This window comes from Equus quagga, chromosome 17 (assembly GCF_021613505.1).
Source record: "Equus quagga isolate Etosha38 chromosome 17, UCLA_HA_Equagga_1.0, whole genome shotgun sequence".
Classification (NCBI taxonomy): Eukaryota; Metazoa; Chordata; class Mammalia; order Perissodactyla; family Equidae; genus Equus; species Equus quagga.
This window is the reverse complement of record NC_060283.1, coordinates 40,685,221-40,708,287: the sequence shown is the minus strand read 5'-3', so window position 1 is coordinate 40,708,287 and position 23,067 is coordinate 40,685,221. Positions and strand designations below refer to the sequence as shown.

The following is a 23,067-nucleotide window of genomic DNA, read 5'->3' as shown; positions in this document are numbered from 1 at the left end:
TACAGTCCTCTGGGGGGGGTGCAAGCAAGTGTATTGATAATTATAATACAGACATGGTAGAACTAAGACTAGCTTATTTCAACGAGGCCCACAGCACAGCTCAAATATTTCTTGGCTGTATTTATTTATTTATTTTTTAAGATTTTATTTTTCCTTTTTCTCCCCAAAGCCCCCCCGGTACATAGCTCTGTGTGTGTGTGTGTGTGTGTGTGTGTGTGTGTGTATATATATATATTTGTCTAGTTGTGGGTCCTTCTAGCTGTGGCATGTGGGATGCCGCCTCACCGTGGCCTGATGAGCGGTGCCATGTCTGTGCCCAGGATCCGAACCAGTGAAACCCTGGGCCGCCGAAGTGGAGCGGGCGAGCTTAACTACTTGGCCACGGGGCCGGCCCCTCCTTTTTTTTTTTAATTTCTTTCTTGTTCTCTTTGACGAGATGAGTGAAAGAGCTAAAACCATAAGAATAGCTATTCTAAGCTTTATCTGTTCTCCTTCTACTCCTTCACTCACTCTCCCCTAATGACTAAATTTACCTCTGATTTTAATGACAGACCAATCTGAAACCTCTTTCACCCTCTCAAATTATTGTTCTTTTCATCCATGCTATCCTTCTTTGGGATCATGTTGTCATTCCTCCTTTCCACAGCTAATTTCCATTTAAGTTCTTGATCCCAACTCTTTATCTCTTTATTATATTCTTTGCAGTCTTTTTTTTTTTTTTTTTTTGCTTTTTCTCCCCAAATCCCCCCAAGAGATAGTTGTATACTTTTAGTTGTGGGTTCTTCTAGTTGTGGCATGTGGGATGCTGCCTCAGCATGGCCTGATGAGTGGTGCCATGTCCGCGCCCAGGATCCGTACCGGTGAAACCCTGGACCACCGAAGCAGAGCGCGAGAACTTAACCCCTTGGCTACGGGGCCGGCCCCTATTCTTTGCAGTCTTGCTGAATAAAACATTTTTTGCACAGAGAATCCGTGCCTTGAATATTTAATTCCTCAGCACTAACTTCTTTCTTGCAGACATGCTCAGGTTTCCAGTTCATAAAAAAGTAACACCGTTCCTTATCCCTTAAGTCTCTTTCTTTCATCATCAAACTTCTTTAAAGAAGTACCTGCTTTTTCTCTTCTTATCACCCGCCCAGTCTATAACCCTTATAATCAGATTTTTCTCCCTAACATTCTACTAAAACAACTCTTAGAAAGTCACTGGTTAACACCAGTTGTTGATTTGTGCAATGTTTGACATGTTGACTAAGAATTTCTCCTTAAAACTTCTATCTTTTCTTGGCTTCAGCAACACCCCATGCTGGTTCTTTTTCTTTCTTATGGAATCTTTTCTTACTCTTATTCTACCCTCTTTATCTGCAGATTTTCCCTAGAATCTATTGACTTTATCTTCCTTTTCATTTTCTTCCTCCATTTACTCTCCTGGCTTCCATCAACTTGTTGAAGAAAGCTCCTGAAACTCTGTTTCCAGCTTAATGTTTGTGGTTCTGTGGTCAGGAAGTGAGACCTAAGGGTTAGGAGACCTTAGACAAACCACTTTCTCTGAGCTTTAATTTCTGCATTTATAAAAAGAAGGTGATATAACCTACTCTATCTACTTCACAGCAGCATTTGACCCAGTTGATCATTTCCCTTTCCTTAAAATAGTTTCTTCACTTGGCTTCCACTAGACCTCACTCTATTGGATTCTCTCCTACCTCACATACTGTTCCTTCTTAGTCTCCTTTACTTGTTCTGTTTCATCTCCTCAACCTCCTAAAATTAGGGCTCCTCTGGGACTCATTTCTGGATCTCTTCTCCACCCTCTCTTCACTTGATGATCTCATACACATTTATGGCTTTAAACATTATCTATATACAGTCATGCACTCACTGCCTAACAGTGTTTCAGCCAGCAACAGACCAGGTATAAGCGGTGGTCCCATTAGATTAGCATCATATAGCCTAGGTGTGTAGTACCATCTGTGTTTGTGTAAGTACCCTCTGTCATGTTTGCACAATGACAAAATCACCTAACAACTCATTTCTCAGAACATATCTCTGTCGTTAAGCAATGCATGACAGTATTGAAACTCTCAAATTTATATCTGTATCCTAGACCTTTCCTTCAAACTCCAGACTCTTATGATCAGTTACCGACTTGATATTTCCCTTAGATAAAAACATCTCAAACTCAAAATGTCCAAAACGGAACTTCTGCTCATTTCCTCCAGATCTGCTCTATTGGTTTCTTAATCTCAGTTAAAGGCAGTTGCGTCCTTCCCGTCTTTCTCTAACGTCCTACATTTTATCCATCAGGAAATCTCGTTGGTCCTACCTTCAGTGTATATACCAAATTCAAACCTTTTTCCCCCACATCCACTACTGTCACTTTATCTGAGTCACCATCACTTCTTAACTGGCCCTCTTTCTTCTACCTTTGCACGCTCTTCTCAATAGAATAATCAAAATGATTCTTTTTAAATAAGTCAAATCATGTCATTCCTTTGCTCAGAATCTTCTGATGGCCCTTCATTTCACTCATAGTAAAAGCCAAAGTTCCTATAAAGCCCTGCATGCTCTGGCCTGTTTTCAGCTACTCTTTCCCTTCTTCACTACCCTCAAACCGTTGGTCTCCTTGCTGCTCCTCAAACATGCCAGGCATTGTTCCACCGTAGGGTCTTTGCATGAGTTGTTTCCTCTACCTAATACACTCCTCCTCCAGCTAACCACTTGGCTTGCTTCCTCACTGCCTTCCTGTCTCTGGGAATAAGGTGTTATCATTGTTGTCATTGAAGCCTAACCTGACTACCCTAGTTAATACTGCTAGATGCCCTCCTCTCTTGGTTCTTCCAATACCCCTTATCTTGACTTACTGTTTTTGTTCTCCTTGGTACTTTACCTTTTTACTTACTTTATCATTTATTGTTTGTTACCTGTCTCCTACTAGATTGTAGCCTTTGTCTTTTTCGTTCACTGATCTCTTTAATTTTATTCTACTTGGAGTTTAAGTTTCTAGTCTTTGATCAAAATTTAGGAAGTTTTTGGCCATTATATTTTCAAATATTTTTCTGCCCCTCTCTCCCTTTCCTCTCCTCCTGGGACTCCCATTGTGTATATGTTGGTATGTTTGATGGTGTCCCCCAGGTCTCTTAGGCTGTGTTCATTTTTCTTCATTCTTTTCTCTTTCTGCTCCTCAGACTGGATAATCTCAGTTAACCTAACTTTAATTCTCAGTTAACCTAACTTAATATTGTCAATTAACCTAACTTGATTCTTTCTTCTGCTTGCTCAGTTCTGCTGTTGAACCCCTTTCAGTGAATTTTTCATTTTATTTATTGTACTTTTCAGTTCCAGAATTTCTATTTGGTTTATTTTTATAATTTTTACTTCCTTATTGATGTTCTTGATTTGGTAATACATTGTTCTCCTATTTCCTTTAGTTATTTGCTCATGGTTTCCTTTAGCTCTTTGAGTATATTTCAAAGACAGTTTTTTTTAAAGTCCAGTCCCTAGGCTCCCAAAGGGACTGTTTCTATTAATTTCTTTCTTTCCTGTGAATGGCCTGTACTTTCTAAGTTCTTTGCATGCCTCATAATTTTTTGTTGAAAACTGGACATTTTGAATATTATAGAGTGGCAACTCAGGAAATCAGATTCTCCCCCCTTCCAAGGGTTTATTATTGCTGCTTATTGTGGATTGTTGTTGTTTGTTCAGTGACTTTTCTGAAGTAGTTTTATAAGTCTGTATTCTTTCTCATGTATGGCCACTGAAGTCTCTGTCCCATTAGCTTAGTAGTCACCTAGTGTTTTGACAGAGTTTCCTTAAATGCCTGGAGCCAAGAAAAGAAAAGAAAAAAGAAAGAAAAAATACTCTCCCAGTCTGTGGAGATTGGCTGTGTTGGGGCGCTCCAGTGCTCAGCCAGGTTGTTTACTGCTCTGCCTTAGCCTTTGCTTCCTGCTTGTGCAAAACCTGAGGTGAAAGCTTAGGGTCTTCTCAGGCCTTTCCTGAGCATGCGTCCAACCCTGAGCATGCATGTGGTCTTCTCAATTCCCCTGCCATCCCTGGGAACTTTTAAAAGCCCTTGTTGCCCCATATATCTCCCTTTCCAGCCTCTTCCTTTCCAGGCTTTTCAGTCTGTTTATTGCCTGTCTAGACTGTTATCCCTTGCCCCAGGCTGCTATGGCCAGTATTTTTGGTTTCAGATGGTTTCAGCAAATGTCCCCTGGGAAGTTGCTCCAGCCCTGGATGAAACGAGGACAGGCTATATTGCACTGGTCCTCCAGGGAACTGCCAAGCAGATTGAAACACAGAACTACAATTTCGTGTGAATTGATGTCATGAAATGACAATGTCCTTTAATCAAAAGAATTTTTATACCTGGAATTATAGTTGATGATCATAAAGTACCTAAATATCTTTGGTGTAGATTTGTTTAACTCTACAATTCATCAGTAACCACAATATAAGCTATTAGAAGTGGACTTTTATCATCAGGACCTTATTTAAATATCAGAAATGAATTAAACTTTCTGAGAATCAAAATATACTTGTGCTCATTTTTATAAAATCAAGGAAATACCAGTAAAATCTTTAATCAGCTACCAGTTGATGACAGCCCACTCACACTGCAAAATTTTTCTTGGTTTGCTAATTTATAAGGGGTGAAGGATGTGCTAATAATGCTATAAACTTGAATATTTCAGATTTCTCTAGGTCCCGGAATGCAATCTGAGATTTTAACAGCCATATTTTGTATTTTGGTGATAGCAATTTCTTTGTATAATTCTTATGAATCTACTTTCTTCTCACCTCTTTGGGATATTTTCACCTCATTTTGTCAGCACCTGAAAGAAATTAATCTGTTTGGAAATACAACAAAAGCTTGTCTGAAACTATACTAGTTTCTAGTTTTCTGAAGTCCAGTGAGATGATAGAATGATTAAGGGAGGACTAAGTATGTAGCGTTTAGGGCAGGATATGTGTGGTTTTTTTGTTTTCCTTATGGTACTTTACATGTAGTAGACAGATATTCACTAAATATTAAACTGATAAACTAAAAACCTACAAATAACAGTAGCTTTGGATATAGAGTTTCATGGGACAAAAGTATGTTTGGAAAACAAAACTGTTTTCTTTCAGTTATTTTCATGATAATGAATATTTTATGCATCTCTTTTATTTTGTCATGAAAACAAAATTCAAAAAAAAATCTGTCCCCCTGTTAACCTCTAAGAGTATTCTTTTTTTATGTATTATTTTTATAAACTAGCCAAAAAATAAAATAAAGGAGAGCAAGAAAAGTTGCAGAAGGACCAGTCCGGTGGCATGGTGGTTAACTCCACGCTCTGCTTTGGTGACCTGGGATTTGCAGGTTCAGATCCTGGGTGTGGACCTACACACCATTCATCAAGCCATGCTGTGGCAGTGTCCCACATATAAAATAGAGGAAGATTGGCACAGATGTTAGCTCAGGGACGGTCTTCCTTAAGCACACACACAAAAAAGAGGAAGATGGGCAACAGATATTAGCAGGGCCAATCTTCCTCACCCAAAAAATTAAAATTTACAAAAAAGAAAAGTCAAAATTCCCACAACTTATAGCCCCATTGTTGAAAACAAATGCAGCTAGCAGATTTGTAATTATCTGAGTAAATATACAAGATATCAAAACATAAATATGTGAAAAAGCTAAATCAAAGGTAACACATTCTGTGCTAATAAAATGGTTTCCCACATAGTGAATTCCTTCCTCTCTACTTCCCCCCACCCAATAAAACGAAATCCACTTTTTTTCATGTGACTTGACCATTTTTAGACGTTTGTTTTTCTAAATATGTTCATGGAGACATAGAGATGAGCACTTATTGCTGATCAGGGATTAGTCATTTAAATACTTGGTTATAAATACTGATCCAAGCTACAGGAATTATTTTGTGACATTATCTAAGAGAGAGAGAGAGAGAGAGAGAAATGTTTATATAGAAAAGCTAAGATTTAAGGAGTGTCAGAATTATCTTAAAAAACTGGAAGAAAGCTTAATGGACTATTATTAAAGATTTGGTGTATTTTCTTTTAATTTGTAGGTTCTCTCTTTGTAGGTTCTCTCTTGCCTGGCATCTCTCTTTTTTTTTATTCCTTGCAGTTTTTTTGTTGAAGGAGCCAGGTCGTTAATACTGTCAAGTTTCCCCCAGTATGGATTTTGCTGATTGCATCCCTATGTGTAATAGAATGCAGTTTTTTGGTCTTTTATATTTCCTGTAAATTGATAGTTGAATCCAGAGGCTTGGTCACATTCATGTTCAATTTTTTCTCTCTTCTCTCTCTCTCTCTCTTTTTTTTTTTTTTGGAGGCAGAGCTGGCAGTACACATATGGTTCAGTTATTTCTCTATTCATGATAGTTATGCTGAGGTCCATGAATTCATTCCAAGTTGCAAAATGATATCATTTTATCATTTATTAACTGTTATTTTAAAAATGTTTTATTTATATATATATATGCACACTATGTATGTATATATGTTTGGATAAAGATTAGTGTGCAGAAGTTATGCTCTCAGTGAATGTTTGCATTCCCATCATTACTTAGAAAGATTCTTGTGTCCTTTTAGAGCTGCCTGCTGAAAAACAGGAGTAAACATAGAATATTATGGTTTTATTATAATCTTGTAGAGATTGAATGTCTAAGCTAATTTATTAAAGAATTTGTTATTCCTTGTCTTAACACTTTTCTGAAGAATGTGAGAGTTGGAACTGTTATTAGATTGAGAAACTTATAAGAATTGTTTATGTGCTTTGAGTTTATAGGCCTCACAACCCGAGTCAGTCTTCATGGTAATCAACTAGGTAAAGCTCTGCATTAGGCTCCCAGTATTTATGTTCCCAGGCACAATTTTTTCTAAACTTCACGAAATTGTTAATGTCCTATTCTAAATAAAATACTTTTTTCAACAAATAGGGCTCATACAAGTAAATGAAGTTTTAAGATAGATTTAGGATAAATTCTTTGCTATGAGTCAGTTTTCCCTGGAATCTCCTCCCCTTGCTGCAGCTGAGGGGCAAGTGAATAAGTGTTCTGTGTGCCATTAATTCCCTAAAAAATTAGGAAATCTGGAGATCAGAACTGTGAATATAACCAGCTTTCTAGGTTTAATATCCAACTTGCTTTATATTGTTTTGAATGACCTTTGGGGCAAGAGTTACCTTACCTGTTTTTTTAAAAAAAAACCCCCAAACTACAGCATACTAGTAGCCAAATTCCTGGTTCTGATCCAAAGGCAATTTCTGGTTATGCATCTAGATTTCAGTGATTCTAGTATAGTATTCTACTCTACCACACCACCAACTCTCCCCAGCGTGAATAAAGTGGAGCAGATACTGTTTTATGGATAAAGCAATTAAGGCTTGGAGAGATTTAGTGATTGTCACTCTATTAATAAATGGCTGCACCACAGTTGGAATCCAGGTCTTTCTGATTCCATCCCATGTTCTCTCTACCACAGCAAACTGAAGACGAGAAGAAAAGGAGGCAGAGAGATCATTTATGGAATCACTGTATTATTTCCAGTGAGAGATCATCAGGGCCTGAAACAGGCAATGGAAACAAAAACAAGATTTAAGGATTTCTTTTGACTTGGTGGCAGATTAGATATGAGGAGTGAGGGAATAGAATGATTAAAGATCTGAATTTCCTGGGTGTGTGGATGAGTGGTCTTGGTGGGAGGACACGCACTTTAGGAGGATTCCCTTTATTCCTTTCTGTATGGAGCTTGTTGGTAGGGACTACAAGAGAGTTAAACAGGATATAGTCTTAATTCCTGTGTCATTATGTTACTGCTGTGGCACTTACCTAATGAGAATTATAAATTCATAATTCTGCCAAGGGACTACCCCAAAGTTTATGGCCATCCCACTGTGATGGACTCCATGTGCTTAGAACAGTGTTTCTGCCTGTATATACATATTGCTGTATTTTTCCTTCTCTAATGAAGATAGATTAGAAAAAAGACACCATATTCTTAAAAGCATCTTGATTTATTAACATGATTTACTGTTGAGGTTGCACAAAATATTCAATAAATGAAGAATAGCTAATAGCCAGTTTGTCGAAAGAAAGGAATTCACGTGTGCAGTTTATGGTCGGATGATATGGCAGTGACTTGTGCATATGCCCTTGCACAATTCCTGCTCTGTTGATGATTTGTACAAATAGTAATGTGGGCAAGGTGCCTGTTAGCTACCAGCCAAGGAATTATATTGAAACAACACATCAGAACTTAGTTACCTTGTTCAGTGTGTGTTTCATTTTTAAAATGGTCCTTCCCTAGCCCTCTATTTGATCTCCTTACTGAGAACTTCAAAGCACATAAAATTAAAAGACACTCACTTAGCCCTTATGAAGTAATAGTCACAGGTACTTGCTAACTCTCCCTGTTTTTGATTTTCTAACTGAATTATAAATTTAAGGGGAAAGGGGAACAGGGAAGAGCTTGATATTTTTCCCAATGGTTAACCATTAGGCCTCGAACCTAGTAGAAAATACTTGTTGGTTAAGTCTCTAAATATAAATTTAGTTTGGCTCCCTCTGAGATTTACTAAGTAATAAAAATTATTTTATCTTTAGTACCTAACACTGTGCTAATAATTGATTGGAAATAAAAAATACAGAAGACAGTCTCAGCGCTTGGCTCTTGAGACATGTACAGTCTTGAGTGGTTTTATTTGTTATTAATTAGGTGACAAAATGCTTGAGTTTCTCAGAGGAATTGGGTAGCAAATTATGGACAGAGCTTTAAATTCTCAGCCTAATAGGACTGAAAAATAAAAGTTAAATGATGGTACCGTCAACTATAAGTTGCAGACTAACTCTCCAATAATCTCTTAGGTGTAATATCACCTTAAATTCCATAGGAATACTTCTCATTGAAGAAATGTCCTGTAATAATGAACATTGATTTGAGACCATTGATGACTGGTTCATTTTTAAAAGCCATAGAATTGATAAGTAGAATAGACTTTAGGGAACTTCTGGTCTCATTCCTCCTTTTTTCAGCTGTGGAAATGGACCCCAGAGTGTTTGATTAATTGAACCTTGTCTGAATTATCCCAGCTATTTATAGAGATCAAACAGGAACTACATCACAGGTTTTTGGTTTCTCTTACACAACTTTTTTTTTTTAAGATTTTATTTTTCCTTCTTCTCCCCAAAGCCCCCCAGTACATTAGTTGTATATTTTTAGTAGTGGGTCCTTCTAGTTGTGGCATGTGGGACGCCACCTCAGCATGGCTTGATGAGCAGTGCCATGTCCAAGCCCAGGATCTGAACCAGCAAAACCCTGGGCCACTGAAGAGGAGTGTACAAACTTAACCATTTGGCCACAGGGCCGGCCCCCTCTTATATAACTTAATGTTATTTATCATTGTGCATTAACTGAAAGCATGTATGTTGTTACCATATTTTCAGTTATTTGCTCATTTGTTTTTTATATTACTCCTGCAAAATAGTCTAATTACAGAAAAGAAAATTCAAGTGACTTGCCTAATGTCTTGTACTAAGAAATTAGCAGGGGCCAGCTCCGTGGCCTAGTGGTTAAGTTCAGTGCTCTCCACTTCAAATGGGCCCAGGTTCACAGGTTTGGATCCTGGCTGTGGACCCACACCACTCATCAGCTATGCTGTGGTGGTGACCCACATACAAAATAGAGGAAGATTGGCATAGATGTTAGCTCAGGGCGAATCTTCCTCAACAAAATAAAAAAGAAAGAAAGAAAGAAATTAGCAAAGCTAAGAATAGAATCCAGATCTTCTGTTTCCTAGTACATTACTTTTTTCCACAATATCAGACTATTTTTCCATCTTGTTGCCTTCAGTATTATGTCCAAATTATTCATACTAGGAAGCTTAGTCAAACTGAGAACCTTTTCAAGAAAGAGCGATGGAGGCGAAAGAATCCAACCTTCCCTTGTAGCAAAATTCCACTTTTCCAGTTTTCTTAAACTTGTCTCTACTCCATTTGAAATTTGAATTTACCACTCACTGGAGTTTGAGGCTAGAAGACAATTCCAACATAAAATTAAAGATTTGAATTGATCTGTAGATAATAACTGCTTTCATTTACATCGGGATATTTTTAAAAACCCACGACTTTAAAATGTAATATATGTAGTCTTTTTTTTAAAGTTTTTATTGAAATGTAATGTACATTGAAAAATATGCACAGTCATTAGCCTACAACTTGATGAATTTTCACAACTGAACACACCTGTGTAACCCACGCCCAGTTCAAGATCATTAGCAGCCTTCCAGAAACTCCCCTTACACCCTCTTCTAGTTACTACCCCTATCCTGCTGCCCCTCGAGGGTAACCACTGTAACAGGATAGGCTTTTTTTTTTTTTTTTAAGATTTTTTTATTTTCTTCCTTTTTCTCCCCAAAGCCCCCCAGTACATAGTTGTATATTCTTCGTTGTGGGTCCTTCTAGTTGTGGCATGTGGGACGCTGCCTCAGTGTGGTTTGATGAGCAGTGCCATGTCCGCGCCCAGGATTTGAACCAACGAAACACTGGGCCGCCTGCAGCGGAGCGCGCGAACTTAACCACTCGGCCATGGGGCCAGCCCCTAACAGGATAGTCTTTTAAAAATGAGGTATCAGGTACTTCATTTGTCAAGATTGTCCTGTTTTTTTCTTTACTGAAAATATGAAGAGGATGAGAGAAGAACAATTTCTCTGTTGCTTATCAACACAAAAATAATTGCTAAAGACAAAAAAAATCAGAATTTCCTCATTACCAAGACTTATTTACCAGTTTAATATTCAACCAAGTAATATTGCAAGATTTAAATCTTTCATGCAGCTTTGGAAACATCCTAGAGTCTCTCTAAATGATTTTGTCTTCTGAAACGAAACAGGGTAAGCAGGAAATATAAGAATGGATGTGGAGTAGTGTGTGCCTTCCCCCCACCGTGGTTATTTCCCACTATGGAGGAGGCCCGAGGGAATGACTGATCATGCTGTAATGCAGAACTCTCGTTGAGGAATCACTGATACGTACCTCTTTCTTTGCAGGTGTTCTCTGAATATTGTAGATAGATTTCTAATATCAACAATTAGAATTCTGTGGGAGATTTTTACTTCTGCAACATCTGTATTAAATATAACTCTGTTTTTCCTAACTTAAAAATAATTGGTTAAAATTCTTCCATCTTGATTTAAAATATGTTACCTGTGATGCTGTCTTCACTTCCTCTGTTTCTTACCAGAACCCCTGAACAGTGCCCCAGCGTGGTTTCATTGTTGTCGGAGAGTTACAATCCTCACGTGCGGTATGGAGCTGCAATGGCCCTGGGCATCTGCTGTGCTGGTACAGGAAACAAGGTAAAGTCCAAAACCAGTGGGGTCAGTTCTTTCCTGGCACCAGACTGTTTTCCCTCAAAGAAAAGTTTATGTAACAGCTGTAAAAATAACAAGGGTAGAGTGATCTGTGAGACTTAACTTGCCTCACAAGGCTTCCCAGAACTTCCTCACTGTACTGTGCTGGATTGCTCAAAGCCATTCAGGAACAAACCACCATGCTGCATGGATGGCCATAATGAAAACAATGCTGTTGAATTTCCTTTTGAAAGCATTGATTTCTTTTAAAAAAGAAGATAAAATTTTTTCTTTCTTTCTTTTTTTTTTAATTCTTATTTTTTTCGGATGTACATCATATTTCGAATTCTGTATACATTACATCATGTTCACCACCCAAACACTAATTATGGTGCATCCCCTCACATGTGACCCTAATCACCCCTTTTGCCCTCCCCCCTTCCCCAATGGTAACCACCAGTCCAATCTCCAATGCCATGTGTTTGTTTGGTTTTTTTTTGTCGTTTTTATCTTCTACTTATGAGTGAGATCATATGGTATTTGACTTTCTCCCTCTGACTTATTTCACTCAGCATAATACCCTCAAGGTCCATCCATGTTGTCACAAATGGCCGGATTTCGTCATTTCTTATGGCTGAGTAGTATTCCATCGTGTATAAATACCACATCTTCTTTATCCATTTGTCCCTTGATGGGCACCTACGTTGCTTCCATGTCTTGGCTATTGTGTATAATGCTGCAATGAACATAGAGGTGCAGGTGTCTTTATGTCTTTGTGTTTTCAAGTTCTTTGGATAAATACCCAGCAGTGGAATAGCTGGATCATATGGTAGATCTAGCCTTAATTTTCTGAGGATACTCCAAACTGCTTTCCATAGTGGCTGCACCAGTTTGCACTGCCACCAGCAGTGAACAAGGATTCCCTTCTCTCCACACCCTCTCCAACATTTGTTGTTTCCTGTCTTGTTAATTATAGCCATTCTGACCGGAGTGAGGTGACACCTCACTGTAGTTTTGATTTGCATTTCCCTGATAGCTAATGATGTTGAGCATCTTTTCATATGCCTGTTGGCCATCTGTATATCTTCTTTGGAGAAATCTCTGTTCAAATCTTTTGCCCATTTTCTAATTGGATTGTTGGTTTTTTTGTTGTTGAGCTGTATGAGTTCTTTGTATATTTTGGATTTTAACCCCTTATCTGATATGTGGTTTGCAAATGTCAAGAAGATAAAATTTTTTTGTTCTTTAACTGCTCTGGTCATTTTACATGTTTAATTTGCATAATTAGTATTGTGGAAATCAAAGTTCTTGTCTGAGACCAAAATCAACTCAGTTTGATTCTCTTTTTTGTTTTAAGCAAATCACTTAACTGCTCATTTACCTGTTTTCTCCTCATGAACATAATAGGTAATCTGATATTTGTTAATACCTCAAATGTGACAAAATAAAGAGTTGGGCTAGGCAAGTTGATGATTTGAAAACATAATTCATCATGAGATTCATAAAGAAATGCACTGTTACTTAAATAACAAGTGTTATTTATTCACAGCAATAACATAATGATCACATTTTGCCTTTCATAGCACACACACACTTTGGCCACCTCTCCAAAAGGTGAACTTTTCTTTTAACAGAGCACGCACTTTGCAGGCATGCGTACGTGTGTGTGTGTGTGTGTGTGTGTGTGAGAGAGACAGAGAGAGAGAGAGAGAGAGAGAGAGAGAGAGAGAGAGTCAGAGAAAGACAAAGAACATGGTTATGATCCCAGTGTCTTTCCATCAGAGAGGAGTCACTTTTTTATCATCTCTTGTCCAAACTAAAATAAAACATAGTTATTAGTTAATTGATTGATCCCAGGAATTAAATTTTAATTTGCTTGACTTTTTCTCTAATAAAGGGTATTAGTATTGGATACAAGTAACTTTTTCTAGTCACATAAAACATAATTGAAGCTAGGAATTAAAACAGGCGTTTTCAGTACATGTGGCAAGAATTGTGTAAAAATTTATGAGAGACATTTCTTCCGATATATTCTCATTCTGTCTCCTTACCCTGCTTTATTTTTTTTTTCATAGCAGTTGTCACCACCTGACATATTTTTGCACCTGTTTGTTTATTGTCTGTCTCCTTTCCACTGAAATGTAGGGTCCCTGAGAACAGAAGGTTCACTGCTAGAACCCAAGTCAGACCTGGCACCTGGTAGACTTTCAGTAAATGTCAGTCAAATGAATGATGGGGGGAAGAGCACTCAAGGATATGATGAACAAGTTGGACATGGTTTCTGTATTCACAGAGTCTTCTTTTTAAAATGTTTTCATTTCTTTGGAGAGTGAATTTCTTATATGCGAAATGTTATCTTCAGTTTTATTAAAAATTTCATTGGGTATATAAAATGCAGTTTATAGAAATTGGCCTTCATTTTTTTTCTGGGACACATCTATCCTGTAAGCAAAGGAAAGAATATAGCTGGATGTTTTACTAAGTATTTTCTCCCTCAGGTCTTTAGTAGACATTTATGTCAAGCCTCATAAGTTAAGTGTAAATTAGATTTTTTTTTCTTTCCAGATTATTCTAAACTTAATATTATATCTAGGAGCAAATGTTCTTTGAGACACAGCATCTGACAACTTAATTCAATGAAAAATCTTTATTACTCATACTAAACAAGTCTGCTTTATTTCTAAATAGTTTGTATGGTTTGCATATCAATATCTATTTGACTGAGGTTTGATGCTTTAATTAATTTTGTTTCTTAAAAACCTGAAACATGTTTATTCTAAAATATGTCTTTGATGTTATATCACATGCCTCAAAGGCCAAGTTAGGGTCTTTTAACTTATAAATTGAAAGTTTCATTATATTTTTATCATGACTATTTCATAAACAATATTGACAATATGAGTAATGTTTGAAAAACTTACTCTTTCGTACAATGTCACTGCATTTTTCAGTGAAGTGAGGAGAAAGAATACACTCATCTGGTATGTGTATTCTCTGTTAATAGGTCTGATTTTTAAAAATAAATAAATCCACATGTAAAGAAATCTGAAGTAATTTTCCCCACAAAGGGATTCAATTTATTCTTCCTTTCCTTGGCCTTGGAACAAAGGATATTTGAGAAATGACATGAGAGTCGTCCCTCAGTATTGGAGAGGGTTTGGTTCCAGAACCCCCCGCAGATACCAAAATCTGCAAATGCTCAAGTCCGTTATATAAAATGACATAGTATTTGCATATAACCTGCACACATCCTCCCTTAGACTTTAAAGATTTTATTTTTCCTTTTTCTCCCCAAAACCCCATGGCACATAGTTGTATATTTTTAGTTGTGGGTCCCTCTAGTTGTGGCATGTGGGACACCGCCTCAGCATGGCTTGATGAGCGGTGCCATGTCTGTGCCCAGGATCTGACCCAGCAAAACCCCAGGCGTCTGAAGTGGAGTGCACGAACTCAACCACTTGGCCATGGGGTCAGCTCCAACTTTAAATCATCTTTAGATTACTTATAATACTTAATGCAGTGTAAATGTTATGCAAATAGTTGTTATACTGTATTCTTTAGGGAATGAGAAGGAAAAACAAGTCTACTTGTTTAGTACAAACGCAACCATTGTAAGCCTTTCGATTCCCAGTTGGTTGAATCCCCTATTTGGAACCCATGGATATGGAGGGCTGGCTGTACTGTATTAAAAAAATAAGTTTGATAATTTTGTAAACCCGTTGCTCTTCCTCCAGATTTATACCTACCTAAGCACCTTATAAGGGATGTTATAAAGTGACACTTAGCAAGCTCCTGCAGAGTGTTAATAGAAGTTATGTGGGGCATAACAACAAAAGAGTTTTTGGTCAAATACAGTGGACAAATGCTAACATAAACAATGTTCAAGTGGTTTCTTTAATAAGGCTTTCTGGAGCTTTTGTTATGTACATTTCTAGAGTCTTTGATATGCTGTATACATTTTAAATCTGCAAGATGAGGTGATATATAGTATGCAAGAACTCCCAAACTTATTTAACCAAGGATTCTTTTTCATAAAATTGAGCAAATTACTTAACCTTTTTAGCTCTCACTTTCTTTCTTTATAAAGATTGTTATGTGGTATTGGGTTTTTTTTAAGGATTAAGAAGATTATGTGGGATAACATATATAAAATACCCACTGCTGGGCCTGGAAAATAATACAAGCTTATGAAACACTAGTCTCATTTTCTCTTGCTTTCTTTTTGAACTCTTTTACCTCAAGACAGGAACACTCATGATCTATAAGCTTTCTTTTCATTTACCATCAATTATATTGAAACTTAAAGCCTACTCAGTTCTGAACTAGTGCATCCAAGTACTCTTAAATTAACTCGTTATTACGATGTTAGATGAAAGTATTGACTTAGAATGGCGGTAACTAATTTGAAAATCCAGCTATATCAACTTTAGTTAAAGTCTTTTTTTAATACTTTTAGGAAGCAATTAATTTGCTAGAACCAATGACAAATGACCCTGTGAACTATGTGAGGCAAGGAGCTCTCATAGCTTCAGCTCTCATCATGATCCAGCAGACTGAAATCACTTGTCCAAAGGTGAGCAAACAAAAAAATTCTCTGAAAGAGAACTGGTTTGGGCTTTTCTTTATTAACTTATCTTCTTTTGAGGATATTTATACCTCAAATATGGTAAACACTGAATTCACAGGAAGTAAAGAGGTAAGAGAATGGGAAAACTTTAAATATATAAAGCTCCTAAAATGCATTGTTTTACAGATTTATGGTTACTTTGTTAATTCAACTATGTAGCCATACTCACAAAATTAGAACTCATGGGTTGATCAAATCATAAAAATCAACTTTAATTTTGACCTCCTACTGTCCTTTTAAAATGTGTTCAGTGAGATAACTTATTTCTTTGATACAAGATACAAACTCAGGTGGCCTATGATTTTTTTGATCCGTCATTTTGGGGTAATAAAAAGTCCTCCAGACATTTTATATAGTACATACAATCTCAGTTCAGAAATTACTGCATCCAGATTCTCTGCTAGAATGTCATTGCCCTCCTGGGCAGTCTCTTGGGCAGGGTTCCAGATGGCTCCAGTACAGCTTTCTTTCCTCCTTGACCCACATCTCCCCACAGAAACATTCCTGCATATTTTGCCCTTCTGTAGATAGGAGCATAACCAGTTCTCAGTGCAGCTTTGCCTGCCCTTTCCTTGCTCTCCCTCCCCCAGTACCCCCCTAATAGTGACTGAGTCAATGGCTAGTGCCTCTTACTTTATGTGTCACCTGTCAGTGCACAGTGACCATTGATCACATTAAGGTCTCCAAGTGGTCCCTCTGATGCCCATCTTTAAGACTTCCAAATGTTGGATTATTGCAAAGACAGAATCAGATTTTTCAATCTGTTTTAATAATACTTAACATATTATATCTTGTAGAACATAAAAACTTCTCAGACTACATTTCTTTTTGGTTTTTGTTTTTAAATATAGCAGTTATGATATGAGTAGCTTTACATCTTTTATTTCTGCTTTTGATCTTTTGCTGAGCTTTTATCAGCTGGAGGTTATCCAACTAAGTAATGTCATAAAAAAGGAAGTTTAGGCCATGGAAAGCACGTCCTCTAACAGTAATATATAGATATTTATTCACTTTGACCTCACAGGTGGCTTTCATATTACTTGTATTGTGAATAAAACAAATGTTTTACCATCTTCCCATCTTGCATCTTCCCATCTTCCGCTGTAGGAGTTCATTGACTTCACAGCCCTAAGCTCTACACCAACAATGGCAGAATCCCTTGGAATGGGGTTGGGATAGGGCAGCCTGTGTAGTTTGAAAAAGTATTCAACTGTTTATTCTAATAAATGAATAAAATCTTTTCATATTTAGAAAAAGTGAAGAAATGCAGCAATTAAAAAAAGTTTCTTAATCATTCCATAAAATATTGTTGAACCCAGCCTTAGCTGATGTTAGTATGTGAGGCACATTTCCACCGTCAGGTTGTATCATGATCTTGGGTATTGATTAAGAATGCTGAAATGCAGTTATAGCTGGTAGCCTTTGCCATTAATACAAACTCGGTGGGGAAAGTTAAATGTGTACCCCACTGACTACAATAGCAAAATTATATATGACAGTGTAAAACTCAAATATTGTTTCAGGAAATGCTAATCCTTAGAGTTAAATTGTTACTTAGCTCATGAATTCTTTAAGTTTATTTTCTGCCATTAGCATGTGATAAAGAGCTTTATAGACTATAGTTTATATCATCTCTCTTTTATCTAATAATTGCTAACAAGGCAATATTGGTATTTTTGGGGTGGTGTGTGACAGTTTGCTAAAAAGAAAAGGCTATTAACAAGTTTGAAGAGAAGTAACTTCTCAAGGCTACAGAGTCCTAGTCACAAGGTTGCAAACCAGTCTATGAAATGAAGTGGAAATGCCTCAAAATCAAAGATCGTGTTAATTTCGTCAAGACTATAATCCCTCCTCAAAGGAATCCAGAAGGAATATTTCTCAGATATTTTGTGATATTCACAATGGAAATTTCCAAAGGAAATTTTTTATGTAATCATGACATACATCACATCCTTTTACAGAATGCTGTCTTACTGCTTAGCTCTAGACCCTGTGGTCTTCGTTTAAGTAATTCTAGTACATCTTTGCTTTTCTTCTGCCAGTTTCTTGCTTACTCTCTCTCGCATAGACCCAGGAACGTGCATTCACCCCTGGGTGATTACAAACCCAATTTAGAAAACCCTTAGACCAGAAGTTCAGAACCATTTAACTAGAATAACGTCCTTTTATAGGACCTTGGACCTATTTGTCTGTCAAGAACCTAACTCCACTCTTTATGTTTTTCATGTTAAATAAAATCTACCTTTAGCAGTTATTTAAACATGTACATAAGAAGTATCATGTATGGAATCAGATAAAAATATTACAGTGTAAGAATAGGATCAAGTGCTCTTTGCCTGATATCATCTGGCCGAAGGCCTGCTACAGGGAAGCTTCTCCCACCACTGACAGGATCATAGGATCATATTTGGCCAAGCTTGATAAGCTTTGCACTTCTAAACTAAATCACAGTTTGCGTAGATTCAGCTTTTTGTGAGCCATCATGGTACCTAGAAATATTTCTGTAGAGAGATGTCTGAACTTTTATAAGGTGAAATTATAAGTATGAAATTTTTATTATAAGGTGATATTTTACAGCATAACACTTTTGTAGATAGAAATCTGTATTACCATACTATTGCCTTAAGATAGGGACTTGGACTCTAATGGTGTCGGTGGTAATACAAAGAAAAGGCTACATGCAACTACCATAAACGAAATAGTACTAATAAAATTGAGAAGGGAGCTAAAAAGATAATTTTAGATATTGATAATGGGGAAATTGTGATAGCATTGACAGGAATATCTTGAAAGAAGAATAAAGATAATTTTCATTTTAGGCACGTTGAGTTTAAGATGACAGCAAGTCAGTTGGAAGTAGATGAGAGCATAGGAAAAAAGTCAGAACTGAAGAAAGAGATTTAGGAACCTAGCCGCAAAGAAATTATATAAATCCATAGCCCTTTATCTGCAAATCCAAAATCCATAAAGCTCTGAAAACTAAAAGGGTTTGTTTGTTTGTTTTTAAGGACTCATTGGGCTGCCTAACCCCTATGAATTCATTCATAGCATTTATCCCATTTAAATAGTCAACGATTTTGTTACTTTATAAATACTAATTTGTTTGATTATGGGATATTGCCCCCACACTCCACTGGGAGTATTGCACAATATATGGTGTATGCACCATGTTAGCTTTCTAAAATTCCAGGCCTGAAGGATATTGTGGAAGGAATTACAGACCCATAGTTGCAGTCATAAGAGCAGATATAATGTCATAGAAAGATGGAAGAAAAAAACCTCCACAACTAATCCCTGATATGCAGCTCCATTTCTATATCCAGGAAAATAGAAAAAAATAGAAAGGAAGAGATATACCAGGTGAGAAGTACCAACAGAAATGACTCCAGGGAACTTTATTCCCTTTTCCTCATCCTGTATTTTTCTCTGACATCTAAGAGTGGGTTTCTTTTTCCAGCAGTGTGTAAGGTATAGAGTTAAAAACATGATGAATGTTATGCATGAATTTGGAGAAGGTAGATTTTAGATAATCAGGCACAGCAGAATATGTGGATCACAGAGTTGCCTAAAATTTAATTGTCTTTTCTGTGAGATTATCATAATATAAAATGAGAAATCAATATGATATTTTCCTACAAATTCTACTTTGTTTTATGTGGGGAGCAATACTGTTAATAATAATGTAATTGAGTCATAAAATCATGATCCTAGCCATGATTGCAATTAGTTATTTGTGATCGCAAGCAAGCCAGTCATTTCACCTCTCATACCTCAATTTTCACATCTGTAAAATAAAGGGAACAGACCAGCTGATCTCAAAGTCGCCTTCCAAATTGAAGACACCATCCTACCTACTAAAATAATAGTTCTTTAAAAAGAATCATGATAAGGAGAATCAAGTTACTGCTACATAAAGTAATGAAATATGAGGGAAAAAATTTTTAAATGATGAAAGCTAGCTTTTTAAAGTAATCTACTTAATACTTATTGGATAAGCCCGTTATATATTTGCGTTGATTTTTTTTAATCCATCTTCCAATTTCACTGAATGTTTTACAGTTGTTTGGGGTACAATTTTATATTTAAATTCTTCCTTATAATGTACATACAGTGCTTTGTACAGTGTTTCTTTTTATAAGTTCATGAAATATTTCACAAACCTTTAGCACATAAAATTTCCATCCTATATAAGGTAATGTAAGTGTTCATCTAAAATAAGTTCAGAATCAAAGGAATTTGACCTGTTGAACCAGAGTAAAAGCATCAAACCTTAGGATTTTTAAAACTAGAAGAGAATTTGGTGGTGCTCTAATCATGTTGGGTTTTATAATTAGAGAAATAAATGGCTTAATAATGGTCATATCAGGGTAGTGGCAGAGTTAATTCACTGTTTGTCCTGTCATATTCTCTTGCTGCCTATGAATAAAACATGAGAACCATGGTTAAGGACTATCATTTTGTTAGCAGTGTTTAGGTTGCAGAGATAATAGTCAAGGAGGACTAGTAGAATTCTGCCCCAGTAAGGGAAGACAGCCACACTTAGAGAACTATAAAATGCCATTACATATATATTACCTCATCTAATCCTTACAACAGCCATGTAAGGTAGGTGCTATAATATACCCTGTAGAGATGAGGAAACTGAGACTCGGAAAAGCTAAGTAACTTACCCAAACAGCTTATTAGAGCAGAGGCATTTATAAACCAGGGTTGGCTGATTCTGTATTATTCTGCAGTATGTCATAATGTGGCCTCCCAGACCAAGACAAATGAAGAGGGGAAGAGATGCTGAAAGAATAAAGTCGTTATGTTAGGAAACTCAAATTCAATATTTTCTGCTTTTGGCAGATTTGGGGAGCTCCATGATCAGGTGCTTCTTGAACAAGCAGACTGCTTCCTCGGTGCCTACCATTTGAAAAGCACTGGTGGGAAAACAGAATTGTAAGACATGGAAGAAGCATAAAATAGTTCCCTTACTGTCACCCAAATAGTTTTAAAGGAATCACAAATATATTGATAAGAACTATATTTTGTAAATATTATTTTCTAATTATAAAAGCAATATATATAAATTTTAGAAAATGCAGAAGAGAATAAAGAAGCAAACAAAAATTACCAGTAATCCTACCCTGCATGAGTTAGAACATGTTCCATTTTGGTGTTTTCATTTTGATAAGAGTAATTATTGTGACATGTTCTCAAAAAATTAATGTGTATACATAATGAAAATCTTTACTGTATATGTGAATACAGTTAGTCCAAAATATACCTCACACAACTTCAGTGAAGGGTAGTTTACTTTAAGGTGAAAATGAAGGACTGTGCCTGTTAGGAAATCTGTAAGGTTGACGGAAAGCAGAACCGCTGGGATTCACAGTGCGATGAAAGCCTCAGTGTTCACTGGAACTGCGTAAGCCTGCTGACTAACAGTGCTGCAGTGCACTCTCACATGCACATTCCCTTGAGTCTGAATCATCCACTGTGGGATGAGGCTTGAAAACAGAACTGGGCTCCCACACCAGAAAAAGGCATAAACACCCATGATTTCAACCATGGAGCTGTTTTGCCTTCAAATCTGGTCCATATCCCTCTCTTTTTGCATGTTTTGAAATTCAGAACTCTAGTTTCATTACCATTTGAGCAATCTATTCCCTGTTCTAAAATGACACAGCAAACGAATAGAATTAGACTGTAATTCTTCTTCTTGTTCCTTCAGGTGAATCAGTTCAGACAGCTGTATTCCAAAGTCATCAATGATAAACATGATGATGTCATGGCCAAGTTTGGCGCTATACTGGCCCAGGGCATACTAGATGCAGGTAAATGTTTTTAAGTCTTTCAGATTTATTAATTTGTTTAAACTAAATCTAATGAATTGACTGTCTGCTCTAACTATATGACGTAATAGAACTTGAGTCTGGGGCAAATTATTCCTGGAGGAAATTTGGAGCCTGTAATGCATAGAAATAATTTAGTAGAGTTGTTAAGAGTACAGACTGTTAGGGTTCGAATCCCAGTCCTTTCACAACACTAGGTATATAATCTTGAGAAGTAATTGACCCCTCTTAATGTTGTCTTTCTGTCTTGTAAAGTCTACCTTGTAGTGTTGGGAGGGTTAAAAATACATGTAAAACAATTAGAGCAGTGCCTGTCACTTAGTAAAGTGTTCAGTGAGTGTTGGCTAATTTTTTTTTCTTTAATTTTCTTAGTATATATCAGTTTTAAACAAGTTGACATTGGAAAATTTTTAAGGAAAAAATCCTTCTCTCTTTTAGTTCATTTGTCACTGGGGGTGTTTTTGTTTGTTTTAATTTTCCAAGAAGTTGAGAGTTTGCTGCTTAAGTTTTTAGTGTTAAAGTACAATTTATTTTTCTCTTTTTAATTTAAAGACAGTTCCTTAGAGCAGTATATAAATAGGGAAAATACTCCATGGATACTTTGGGTAAAGTAAACATTTCAGTTCTCCATGGCATTGATTCTCTCCCATGTATAAACAATACAGACATTGACATGCCATAGTTTCTCCCTTCTCATTCTTTACCATTTTCCAATATTTTTGTATTATGTTTACATTGTCGTGTTTTATAATATTTACATTCTCTTGTGAAATCATAATTCTCACAGTTTAGTTCCATATTTAAATGGGTTCAGTGTTCACTACCATATCTTTTATTGCTACTTCTTTTTCCTGGGTATCTATACGAAGACTTGATACTTAATTGGCTGGATTTTAATCAGTCTCCAGTTTACATTTGGGTTCACTCTCTGTGTTTTGACAAATGCATGATGACATGTATCCATCATTACAATGTTATACAGTTTCCCTGCCCTAAAAATCCTCTGTGCTTTACCTTTTCATCCTTCTCTTGCTCTGACAATCTCTTGGCAACCATTGATCTTTTGACTTTCTCCATAGCTTTAGTTTTTTTTTTTTCTGGAGTGTTATGTAGTTGGAATCATATAGATGTAGCCTTACACGTTGGCTACTTTTGTTAATAAGTTTTTAAATAGGATTTAGGAGTAATATTTTACTACTCCATAATCTTTTTTATTTTAGCTGCCACTTTCTGAAGTTTGTGGTTTTAAACTA

General features: G+C 36.5%; 1 protein-coding gene across 1 annotated transcript in view; it reads left to right on the top strand.

Annotated features, from left to right (window-relative positions):
* PSMD1 (proteasome 26S subunit, non-ATPase 1) overlaps positions 1–23,067 on the top strand; it is a 90,476-nt gene that overhangs the window by 50,776 nt on the left and 16,633 nt on the right. The window contains exons 17-19 of the mRNA XM_046643589.1: positions 11,242–11,356; positions 15,807–15,923; positions 21,694–21,796. Of these exons, the coding sequence (XP_046499545.1) occupies positions 11,242–11,356; positions 15,807–15,923; positions 21,694–21,796 (335 nt within the window). The remainder of the gene's footprint in view (positions 1–11,241; positions 11,357–15,806; positions 15,924–21,693; positions 21,797–23,067) is intronic.